Genomic DNA, 12,475 nt, shown 5'->3' on the forward strand with positions numbered 1-12,475 from the left:
GAGCAGCAGAGGGAGAGGAAGAAGCAGATTTCCTGCTGAGCAGGGAGCCTGATGTGGTCTCTATCCTAGGACCCTGAGATTATGACCTGAGCCACCCAGGCACTCAGTTTCTCCTGTTTTAAGGAGAAAGCAGAAAATTAGAACTGAACTTATCTAGCCAAAACCTCCAAGCAAGATTATACCCAACCCTATTCAAGAAACAGCTGCATGATATAATAGACTCTGGACAAGACGTTTGGAGTATCATTTAGTTTTGGGACTTGTGTTTTTTAGCACTTGGGAATTCTATCTATCCAGTTCTGTTTAGGCCCTGATATGCTAATAAGACCAAAGGGCTGGGGGGTGCCTGTGTGGCACAGTCATTTAAGCTTCTGACTCTTGATTTCAGCTCAGGTCCTGATCTCAGGGTCCTGAGATCGAGTTCTGCCTTGGGCTCCACAGTCAGTATATAGTCTCATATTCTCTCTCCCTTTCCTCTGTCCCTCCCACTCATGCTCGCGCTCGCTCGCTCTCTCTCAAATAAATAAATAAATCTTAAGAAAAAAAAATCAAAGGGCTGTATAAATTTAAGGTAAAAAAAACTGGATGATTCTCATCTGTTTTCAAAAACTTGAGAGTTTCTAAAATTGAGATGACACACCTTCTTTGTACCTCACTCCTTTTGTCCTACTTGTAAATACTGCAGACCTAGGTTTACACTATCCTCTGATTAACAGTTTCTGATGAATCTGGATTAGACCCAGTCGTCTAGACTACATTTCAGCCTTTCAATATCTTACTCTTCCCAAAAAAGGGATGGGGATTTCAGAAGTGCATCCTTAGTCCTTTTCTAAGCTACACAGAAATGAGAATGGGTTCATTTACATCATTTTGGCCTTTGGAAATTCTTATTAACATTTATTTTTCATGGTATCTGTCAAAGAACACAACCAACTTCTCATTTCTATTTTTTTCCAACTTCTCGTTTTTAAATATGCTATTTAAATACATTTGTGCTATTTTTAAAAAGATTTTATTTATTTATTCATGAGAGAGAGGCAGAGACACAGGCAAAGAGAGAAGCAGGCTCCATGCAGGGAGCCCGAAGTGGGACTCGATTCCAGGACTCCAGGATCACACCCTGAGCTGAAGGCAGATGCTCAACCGCTAAGCCACCCAGGTGTCCCTCACTTGTGCTAATTTTAATAAAGGCCAATGACAATAAAAGCTGTTTAAGTATTAAAGTGCTATTTGTCCTGTGCTCTGAAATAACTCTTCTAGCTTCATGGATTCGTTTAGGCATCTGTATAGTTGGATTTTTTTTTTCCCATAATAATTGGCAGAGAGCAAACTTATGAAGTGAAACTTTGATCCGTGAGAATGCAGTTAGGTATAACAATTACTAGTTAAATTGTCTTTAAATTATTTTATGCTAAAAAAAAATTGCTAACTTATTTTATGTAAAACTGTAAATGAACAAATGAGCTACCATTTTACAGCACTTAAGAACTGAAACAGACCTTCAGGTCCTACATATCCAGAATATCTGTCTTGGAAACTAACGAAACTGTATGTACTCAGGATGCTTTGCTTACAAATGTTCTCCCCACCTTTTGAAAATGTTCAGTATAAACGAGTAGCATCCAGAGCATGAAAGGTCTTATCCTCTGTGCTATGGCTGCTGCAGACACAAAGGCCCCTAGGAGAGAATACCAAGCAGGGTACCTAGGGGCTATGAGAGAGTCCAACAAAGTTCCATAGCTGACAACATCGAATGCTTGCTGTGCGCCAGGCACTGCTGTTCCCCCTTAAAGAAACAGCATGGGGAAGGAAGCATTTAGGCAATGATGGAAAGAGTCATGGGAATATAAAGAATAATGAAAGAAAGGAGAGGTATAAAAACTGAAGTTAATAGCAATAAAAATAAGAAAGAAGTTTATTTAAAAATCTGTGTATACTTTAAGACAGGTTATTTTATTAGGGTCAGGTATGCCTTAGGAAATTTTTTTTTTTTAAGAAATCATTGGTTAATAGCAAAATTTCTTGCAAAATCTTAGGTATGATTTCTATTTCAATAGATCCTTGAATCCAGCACTGAGCCTGTAACCAAACAGTATTTGACTTCTCCGTATTCAAAGTTTATGGGCTCTCAAATTCGTCCTCTCTACTTCACATAATTGAAATAACCCTAAGGAGTCGGTCCTCTCCAATTGCTTCTTTTTATGTGCCTCCCACGGAGGAAATTACAAGATGCCTCCTTGGCTTTGTGTTTCCCCTTCTAACAGGAGAGAGCACCAGTAATGAAGCTGGTAGGATAGGTGCTGGAAAAGGGATGGGCTTCCATAAGCAAGCAAATCCTGATCACATACTCAAATATGCTTTCAAAAGGAGTGGAAGAGTGCGCGTCAAGAAGCACTGGATGTAATTACTTCCTATCGCCCGGGCTCCGCCTTGGAGTGCAGCCTGCTGACTCACCAGGCTGCTCCCAGTTAGTTTCTGCTGGGTTTCCCCACGGCCTGCGCACGTGAGTCATCATGGGAATGAAAGTTTCTACCCGTCTCCTTAACAACCGTGCAGAAACCAGGCATGACAGTGAACTTCGATCTTTCCAGTAAGAACCGGACCTAAGGCAAGAGAGGGTGAAAGATGATGTGGCAGGTGTCACCGCCAGCCAAGCTGCCAGATGACAGTCCCCCGCCCTAGGGCGTTCGTCAGCAACACTCCAGTTTCAGCGTCATCCCCCCCACCCGCCCAAGTAGTTAAGCTGGCATCTTGTCGAGCATCGCTTGCAGCTGCTGGCCACTGAACTCTGTTGTTTTTTTTTTTCTTTTTTTTCCCCCACGTCAGTAATGCTCAAACTTTGCTGCACAATGAAATTACCTGGAGATTAATAAAACATAACAAATCCGATGCTTGGCTCGCACCTCCGAACTGTCTGATTTAAATGAGCTGGGATGACATGTGGACATCAGGACTTTTCCAAAGCTCCGCAGGTAATTCTATCAGGCAGCAAAGTTTGGGAACCTCTGCACTGGACAAGCCTCACTCCTCCCCAAGCAAGTGAACCTTGCCAGTTTAGCATAACTACTGACCACCTACCTACCCGGTGGCCTCCCAACCTGTCTCAGAGACCTACTGACACTTAGTCCCCTGATAACTCAGGGTGGCAGCCGCAAAGAACGCTAGCGAAGCAGAGCAAGGGGGCATTTTTAGCAGGAACACTGTCTAGACAAGGACCATCTCCGCCCTTAGCTTTCTAAAAACTTCGCCAAATTTAGTGCTGGGGAAGCATCTCAGATGGCGCTATTCTTACTGTTACCTTTTGATCTCTGTTCTGTTTCATTCCACAGAGTCCTGTTCGGCAAAGCTGCAAGCCTCGGGTCCTCTCAGATTAGAAGCAGGTGCTGCGTCAAGGCACGGCCGAGACGCGAGTGCACGCTCCCCCCGGCCGGCCGCGCCGAGCCCAGCCGCCGCCTCGCAGCGCGGCCCCGGGGTAGATACTATGCTAATCAAGAAAGTTCTTCCGTCTCCTCGCGGGAGGGCGGGTGCAGGTTCGAACGCTTAACCCTTCATTTTACGTGACTGCCTCGGAGCGCGTCTCGTGACCTCCTCTTGCTTCGCGGGCCTGGACCACGTTCCACGGTTTCGGAAGAGAGGACGTGAGCAAGTGATGGAGAGAAGCCGCAGGGAGGGGACAGCAGGGTTGGCTGGTGCCGGGCTGAAGGGACGGCTACTGTTCAGAATATTAATTACTCCACGCGCTACTGACCCGGCGAAGACTAGCAGAAGGGGACGGGGGGTTAAGACAAAGGCTCCTCCGGATCGAATGGCTGCAGCGCCCCTTCCTCCGAGGTTAGGGCTCTGCCTTCTGCGCTGGGCGGCACTTGGCACGGGAGCGACAAAGTGACTCAAGGGGTGACCAAACCCACGAGCCCTTTCGGGGTTTGAAAGTCTGCATTACCGAGCGCTCCAGATTGGGGGGGGGGTGTCTTTCGGTGCCCACCCCTCCTTGCAGCCCTTTGTGGGATTTCTGGGCTCTGGCGCAGCCCTTCTAAGGGTGGACTGAAGAATTTGCTACGGAAGCAGAGTGGGGAGTCGCCGAGGAGCCCTCGCCCTGCGCCCTGGGCTCCCTGCAGCAGAACCCCTTGGGCTCAGAATAACAACCCGCTCTCTTTTCCCCAGACTCGGCTCCCGAGCCCTGGGCGTCAGAAGCACCAGCGGGAGCCGGAGTTGGACTTGGGGGGCGGACAGAGGGGCTCATCTCCGCCGGAGGGCAAGCTCCCGGGGCGGCTGCAGGACCGGGGGGCCAGGGTTTGATCCCCAGCCCGCCAGCGCCAGCGCGCTGCACTTCCTGGTCTGCCCCTGCCAGCGCCCTGGGTTCTCAGTCCCGGCGCCCCGAGTCGGGCGCCCCCCGGTCTGCGCGCGCCGGACGCGCACCCCCAGGCCCCCTCTGCGCCAGCGCCAAGTGTCCCGGTCCCGGCCGGCCCCGGCCCTCACCCCGGAGCTAGTCCACTCGGCTTCTGCCAGCGTGGCAGTCCGACTCCCTCCCCTCTCCCCGGGGGCGCTGCGCCGGGCTACGGAGGAGAGGTGCAGCCCGCGGGAAGGCGGCGGGTGCACACCCCGGAGCGGCGCCGCCGACCCCCGCACAACTTCTTGCGGGCACGGAGAGCCGGGGTCCCGCCGGCTCCGCGACGCGCGGACTGCAGCCCCCCGGCTGCGGGAGGAGGCGCGGCCAGCGCCGGCCTGGGAGGGACTGCGCCAGGGCAGGAGGTGTCGGGGTGCGCCAGGGCGGTACCGCTTTAAATGCACTTGACTCACCTGCTCCGGCGCCGCCGCCTCCTTCCCGTCCTGACAGCTGGGGGCTTTGTTTTCTCCACCCACCCGGCCGGCTGCGCTCCGCCCCCGCTGCCGCACGTGACTCGCCGTCTGCCACCGCCGCTCCGCTAGTGCCCCCGGGAGAGCCGGGCCCGCGCCACCCTTGCCCGAGGGTGCGGAGCGCAGGTGGAGACCCCAGCCCGGGACACGTCCGGGTCCGAGGTGACCCGTGGGCGGGCTGGCTGGAAGGTGGCACGCGGGTCAGGGCCCTTGGAAGCCAGAGTGAGTTGGTGACATGGAATAAAGTGCCAGCCACAGGGAGCTGGACTGCTGGGCCCCACCCAGGAGAAGGGAGGCCGGCACCCCTGAGAATGGGGTCTTGGAAAGGCGACGCCACACCTTGAATTAATCACCTGTGGCTGGGAGCCTGCTCGCCAACCGACGTGCTTCCGCCTCTTAGACCAGGTGTTTGTACTCCTACTCGGGGGGAACAATTGATAATAAAGGACAAACTAATTTTGTCGTGAACATTGTTAATCAAACCAGGCAATTCTCAACCGGATAATACGACTGATAATGCAATCCTAGCAAGTTTTATTGAGGTTTCCAATCTGCTTTTTGGTGCTGTGGATATTGGATTCTGTTTGGAAAACGGAATCCAGGCTGGAGAAGCTAACTACAGATTATTGATGTGGGCACTGGTCCATTTGGAACAGTACCTATTTTTAATGAAATGAATTGAGAAAATGTTCTGGCTTCAAGACCCAGCTTAGTTAGTATCTGCTGCTTTTGGAAGTGTTCCTGACCCTTGCTGCTCTCAACTGCACGAACCCGTTGTCTGAATCCTTCTTTTTGCCCTTGGAGAACACAAACATTACTTCCTCTCCCTGACCCCAACCCCACCCAATTGCAAGTCGGGGGAAAGAGTACCTCCTTCTCCGGAGCATCCTTTAAAGTGAAGTCTGCATAGTGAAGTGGCTTAGCACAGTGCTTCCCAAACTTTAATATGCAGATGGGTCACCCTGGGGGCCTTGTTTAAACTAAATTCTGATTGAGTAGGTCTGGAAGCCGGACTGCTATCCTGCATTTCTGGCAAACTCCCAGGTAATGTTAGTGCTGCTGGTTTTGAGGATCAAACTTTGAAGCAGAAAAGCTTAGAGCACCCACTCTGGCATTGGCCAACCTAATTTGAGTCCTGATGCATCACCTGATAACTCTGTGACGTTGGGCAAGGTTCTTAACATTTAAGCTCCCCAAGCTGTAAAATGGAAATACTACTAATATCCACCTCATAGGGTTGTCTCGAAGATTAAATGAGAAAACCTGTAAAAGACACCTGGTGTCTGGCACACATACCTAGGGTTCAGGAACGGTTTAGCTAATTAACTCTTGGGGTCTTCCTGGCAGGAGCAAAGCTAGCACAAAGCCCAACACGTAGTGGGAACAGCTAGGGGTTGAGGCAGCCAGTGCTAGAATGACAACTGCACCCTCAAAGTACCAAGCACTGGCCAGATGTGTAGAACAATTCTGTTGAGTAAATGGAAGACTACAATGTGGAGCAAATCATACATGTTTAAAAGTTCTTCTGCAAAACTTTAAATCTTGATAAATTAGTTCTGGGACGCTGAATTAAAAAATCATTTGCTTTTTATTACAGATAATGTCCAGCTGCCTGTCGCATGGGTCATCTATTTTAATATCTGAGAGAGTAAATGGATTGTTAAGGAGTAGTACATTTTTTATCCTCATTAAAAACCTTGAAATTTAAATTTAAATGAATTTATTAATGAAGATACGGTATTCTTAGCTCTCAAAATGAATGGGTCTTGTCATCATTGTTCTCATATCTCTCTTCCTTGCTTCTTCTCTCTCCAGCCCTAAGTATGAGTATTTCCTAAGATGTGTTTTTCTGCTTTTTATTTTCCTCATTTTTCTGCCATTTCCTTTGGAATTTTATTCATTTTTTTATTTTTATTTTTTTATTTATGATAGGCACACAGTGAGAGAGAGAGAGGCAGAGACACAGGCAGAGGGAGAAGCAGGCTCCATGCACCTGGGAGCCCGACGTGGAATTCGATCCCTGGTCTCCAGGTTCGCGCCCTGGGCCAAAGGCAGGCGCCAAACCGCTGCGCCACCCAGGGATCCCCTTATTCATTTTTTTATGTTCAACTTTCAAGTGTATGGAGATTACTTCTGAATATATACCCACATTCTTAGCCTGTTTCCAAGCCCCATTTCCACATTACCAATGGCTTGCTAGGCGTTTCCAACTCAATTTCCCAGTCGCCTTAGAAGTTTCAGTGTATTCTAAATTGAACTCCTCCTCCTTCTCATAAAACTGATACCTCCTTGGTAATAAATCAAGATGGCAATTTGCATCGGGAAGCCCTTAGTGCTAATTCAGGGACCTGGCAAGGTGTGGGACACCCAATATAATCATCCCAGTACCTTCCCATTGCTCCCAGCTATTTCTCTGAGACTTCGCCTTCCATGGTGACTGAGGCTGATTCATGTATAAACACAACTTAACTGGTATAACAGCTACGTAAACAGCTAGGGGCTGCTGCACAAATGGTGATCAATGTCAGTTGAGCTGGTGAGACACTGTATCAGTCTGGGGAGGCTAGATTATGTTGCTGTAACAAATACCACCAAAACCTCTGTGGCTTAATATGAGTTAATTTCCTGCTCCTGCAAAATCTCCAGGCAGCTCTCAGGGTGACTCATCATTGTAGCCTGCTTCATTCCAGTCACCTCTCTGTAAGCTCCATGGCAGGGGAAAGAGAGTATGGAAAACTGTGCACCAAACCTTAAATGTATTTACCCAGAAGAGACATGTCACTGGTCAAAGAAAGCCACGTGGTCATTAACTAATTTTAAGGGGGTTTGTACTCAGAAATAGGTTAAAAAAAAAAAAAAAAGAAATCTTGGTGAACAGGAGTATGCCTACCACAGAGATCCATTTAATGTAGAGGGGTTTGGGATGAAATTACACTGAAAATAGTGTAGTTATATAGTAGGGGATGAGCACAGATTACCAGTTTGAGGAGGGTATCCTGTTCTGTGTGGAGTATTTGGAAAAGCGTTATTGTTGTTTTTATTATTATATAATATAATTATGTAGGGAGATGCTTAAAAGGAAAAAAATTCTGTGTCTCTGCCTGTCAGGGTCACCTTATGATTTAGCCAAGGTCAGTCTACTCCAGGCATTGATCATTCAAGGTCTTCTGTGACCCAGGGGCCAGGAAATATCTTCCATCTTGATTATACCCTGGGAGACACACCAACCATTAAATAAGTAAAGTTACATCAACACAAGCAAATCTGCTAATTTTGCTGACACTGATGGTCACTCTCTACTGGAAGATTGAATACGTGTTCATGAAGAATGAAATATTTCCACAGGATCAACTTGTCCCATGTTTCTCCTACGATCACCTTAATTATGCCTTTGACATCTTCAAAGAAATGTTGAAATGTAGCCTTGTGAGTAAAAATCAGTCCAAAAAATATCCATAGAAAAAAATCACTCATATCAGTGTGAGAAAAATAAAATCATGGTTTTCAATAAGCTTTGGGGGCCTTTTTTCTCTGAAAAGCAGAGATTCTATCAGCTAAACTTACTTCCTTCATCTCCCCACACTTCATAGGTTTATAAGAAGCATTGATGAATGAATGCTATTAAGTGCTAAAATGCTCTACAGATGTAGATTATTATAATATGTAGCTGGGCACTGAATAGTGCTTTGGATCCCAACAATTCTGTGCTGTCTCTGCCCACATCTGTCAGTGGCATCCCTTTTAAAACACTTGCCTCTCATTATTCCCAAACAAATATTCTTACATAACAGCGGCATCTTCCTAAAGCTAATATTCTGAGAACTTCAATCACACGTTTCCGCAAATATTGAAAATGTGGGATTAGAAAGGAGAAGCAGAGTCTATCAGTTAATCTTTTAAACTGTTTGCTCAAATCTTTTTCATTTTATCTGATTTATTTTTAGCTCTGAGTCCTTGCTGAGCTCTAATGCCTCTTTTAGTATAAATCATAACCTCAAGAGATACAGCGAACCACTTATAAATGTATCAGCTAGACCATGTAAGACTGGGATGGAGGTGTTCATTATCAAGCTATGATAGCATTTATCAAGATGAGTAGTGAAAGTGGCACAAGATGACAGCTTCACAGGGATCACTGCCTTGTGATGACTCTAGTGTCTAGTTACAGGGTAAATGTTGAAATAAGAAACAGTGCCACCTTCAAAGCACCCTATGAACTCCTATGAGTAAATATTCGTGAGTTAGCTAAAAAGTATTATTCTATAGATGAAGTTAAGGGGAGAACTTAAATGACTCACCCAAGTCCCAATTTTTAGTTATGTCCACTAGCAAAAACTATATCTCCATAACATAAAATGCCGGAAGGAAAAATGTTTATTATATGATATATATTGGTATATATATCACAGGCTATGTTTAATGTACATCAAAAGGGGCAAAATGTTACCTTGACACTTACAAAGCCACTGTATGAGCTGTCTATGATTCTATATGACATTGAAAAAAACCTCTCATATACAATGAAATAAGTTGGACATGAATATGTATATATGCTATTTAGAACAGATGTAGACCAGTTGTAGAAGAATCAGTACTTTCCATATTCAGCTTTTATTTTTAACACTGTACATCCTGAAGGCAGCAGATATAATTAATTAATTTGTTGATTAGTAGCTATCTCTTAAAGGGTGGAGTTATCTTCAAACTTATCTGCTTGGTCTCAGAGCCCAAGAGATGAAATCTCTTAAAGTTTTCTCTTGCAGCTCCATGAAGCGCAAATAGCTTTCTGAAGACCAATGGGATGACCACCAACTCACCTTGGGACCCTCTGGGACACAACACAGCCAATTTTTGCTAAATTTCTGGTTTATTGCATTTTCTTTGCCACTTCTCTATATCTTGTCCACACTGGTCAGCCGAAATGAGAATAATAGGAAATTGATTTCTTGCATTTCCTTAGAATCTTCTTTCTAATGGTCTTTGATTCTTCAGCCGAGATTTGCTCATCTTTGGCTTTTCTAATTTTGAAATTACTTCAACTTTCCTAAGTTGTAATCTATTCTGCAGTTTTGTGATGCCTTCTACTGGGGACTCTGTTATGTGCTAAGTTTACCTAAATGGTATTTGGTCTTAAGGGACTTAGAATATAGGGAAAGATGAATGAGTGCATAGTGTGGCTTGAGGTGTATTAAAAGGTATGAATAAAATGCTAGGAGAACACTGGACAGGCAGGAAGAAAGTTAGAGAAGGGCTTCCATTTATGTTGGGTCTTAAAGGATGAAGAAGAGAATACCAGGTGAGGTGTTTTGAGGTGAGACAGGGTATGTGGGCAGATATTCCAGAGAAGGAATGTGAAAGCAAATATGATCAGAGATTTGTAAATGATGAGAAGTTTAATGTGGCTAAAGAATAGGATGAGACTGGAGAGGATAGACAAGGAAAGGCCTGGTGTGTCCAGCTAAGAAGTTTGGATGTAAGACATTGGCCAATGGTCTCCAGATAGAGTGGGAACAATCTGGGGTTGTGTGAGATGATGTGCTGGGGTGTGGGAAAGAATATGGACTGACATTGGTGCTCTTGCTTGGTCTGCATGTCAGAGAGACTTATCAGGTACAAGGAATTGTGAGGGAAGGGTTGGGATCCACCACAGTGAGGGGGTGTCCCTAACCTCCTTACTCATTCATAAATCAAACTGACTTATTAGCAGTTCATGTGTGCTTGGTTAAGTGGATTTATGTATATTATCTAGTTTGGCTAATCTAAGACTCAAAAAATGGATAAATGACTTAAAAAGATTAAAGATAACGTGAATGGTCAAGAATTAGTGAATTTTCACAAAAGCCCTTGCAAAATTGGTAGATGATTTTGAAAAAGGAGTATCATAATTTCATAAGCTCATCCAATCATCTATTCCCTGTGTGTTTGTATATGCAGTTCTCTCTGAGGTGCATCAAACCAAACATTGATATAAATTGCACTTGGGACCAGGTTTCAAGTTGCTTTATCATAAGGCAATAAAACTTTCCAAAAATCATGAAGCATATTCAACCACATGATTCTCACTCGGTAACATTTTAGTGATAACAAAATATCTTACCTATCATTAATAAATAGAATATAAAATATTTCATTTTTATCTCACCATTTAAAGTGTCAATTTTTATGTGCTCTTTTTAATTAAAAGTAAAATTAATTAATTCTGAGAGAGAGTGAGAGAGAGAGTGCCTGAGTTGGGGGAAGGGCAAAGGAACAGAGAAAATCCCAAACAGACTCCATGCCCAGCTCGGAGCCCTATGTGAGGCTCAATCTCACCACCCTGAGATCATGACCTGAGCTGAAACCAGGAGTCAGATGCTTAACTGACTGAGCCACCCAGGCGCCCATTTATGTTTTCTTATGTATACAATATATTAATGCAGTAGTTGTGTACGTATATTATTTACAAATGAATATGCATGCGTGAGATAAGAAATGTTGTGTTTATAGGAGTGTGTAGGCAGAAGCAAGCCAAAAAAGGTGTTAGAGCAAAGGTATCTATGATCAGGTTTGTTGGTGTGAATGTGGAATGGAGGATGTTCTGGAAGTTCACTTAGAAGGCTGGTAACCTGATTCAGAGGAAAGCTAATGAGGACCTGGTGATGGAGAGAGGAGATATCACCAGAGCCTCAGTAGAAAGGGAAGGGGGGGGGGGTTAGAGAGGGAGGGAGGGAGGGAGAGAGACCCTTCAGGTTTGCAGCTGCCAGTCTGCGTAGAAACTGTTACTTGAGATGAAGAAATGGGATATTGAACAAGATACAGAGTTCAGTTTAGGACAACATTAAGTCAGAGGTGCCCAAGGGATTCCAGGGAGATGACTAGTGGGTGTTTTAAATATAATTCTGAAGCTCAGGACGGCTTGGAAATAAAGATTTTATAGTAGCTTTAATTTCTCGGTCTGCAGCCCTTCCCACAACTCCTGATCTTAAAATATATCCCTTCATCTAAGACAAATTAACACAACAGCTTAACATTTGTAATTATTTATAATAAAATGAAAATGATTAAGGATCAGCTTACCATTGCATAAAGGTAAGGCATCACTAAGCTGACAATCTCAGGATTTTAATTGGACATTTAGGCTAGTTTTGCATTCTGCTGGACCTCTCAAAGTATATTGTCCTTTGCTGGTTTTCTTTGTGTACTATTTTGGTTAGTTCTAAATGTTATCTAGACTACAGTTTATTATAAGATAGTCACTCTCTTGTACTACATTCCATCTTTTCACACCAAAAACGTTGTTGTTCAAGCCAGACATCTATTTTCTTTTATTGCACCGTAGCAATTGGGAATGTTTTCTTTCTTTTTTTATTTTTAGAGGCAGGGAGGGGCAGAGGGAGAAGGAGAGAGAGAATCTTAAGCAGGCTACATGGCCGATATGAAGCCTGCCGCGGGGCTCGATCTCACAACCCTGAGATCATGACCTGAGCTGAAACCAAGAATCTGAAGCTTGATAGGCTGAAGCTACCTGGGTGCCTCTAATTGGGAATGTTTTCTGATTCTGTTGTACACCTGTCCCTTCGTTAGAAGTCACAAACATTGTGAAACCATGGCCACCATCTTCTCCATGCTGTTTATTGACAAC

At 44.8% G+C, this 12,475-nt stretch overlaps 1 protein-coding gene across 5 annotated transcripts in view; it reads right to left on the minus strand.

Annotated features, from left to right (window-relative positions):
* Nucleotides 1–4,879, minus strand: part of MAPRE2 (microtubule associated protein RP/EB family member 2) — a 159,219-nt gene extending 154,340 nt beyond the window's left edge. Inside the window, exons 1-2 of one of the 5 annotated variants that reach the window (XM_038543516.1) lie at nucleotides 3,299–3,816; nucleotides 2,455–2,603 (exon numbers count right to left, since the gene is read on the minus strand). Coding sequence is in view for 1 of the 5 variants with exons in the window: in XM_038543514.1 (XP_038399442.1) it covers nucleotides 3,299–3,322 (24 nt within the window). In the remaining 4 variants the exon portion in view is untranslated. Of the gene's footprint in view, nucleotides 1–2,454; nucleotides 2,604–3,298; nucleotides 3,817–4,797 lie in introns of those variants that run through there. The other 4 variants (XM_038543515.1, XM_038543517.1, XM_038543514.1 and 1 more) reach the window with 4 other exon arrangements.
* Nucleotides 4,880–12,475: the final 7,596 nt, after the last annotated feature.

The sequence above is a fragment of the Canis lupus genome, chromosome 7 (assembly GCF_011100685.1).
Source record: "Canis lupus familiaris isolate Mischka breed German Shepherd chromosome 7, alternate assembly UU_Cfam_GSD_1.0, whole genome shotgun sequence".
Taxonomy (NCBI): domain Eukaryota; kingdom Metazoa; phylum Chordata; class Mammalia; order Carnivora; family Canidae; genus Canis; species Canis lupus.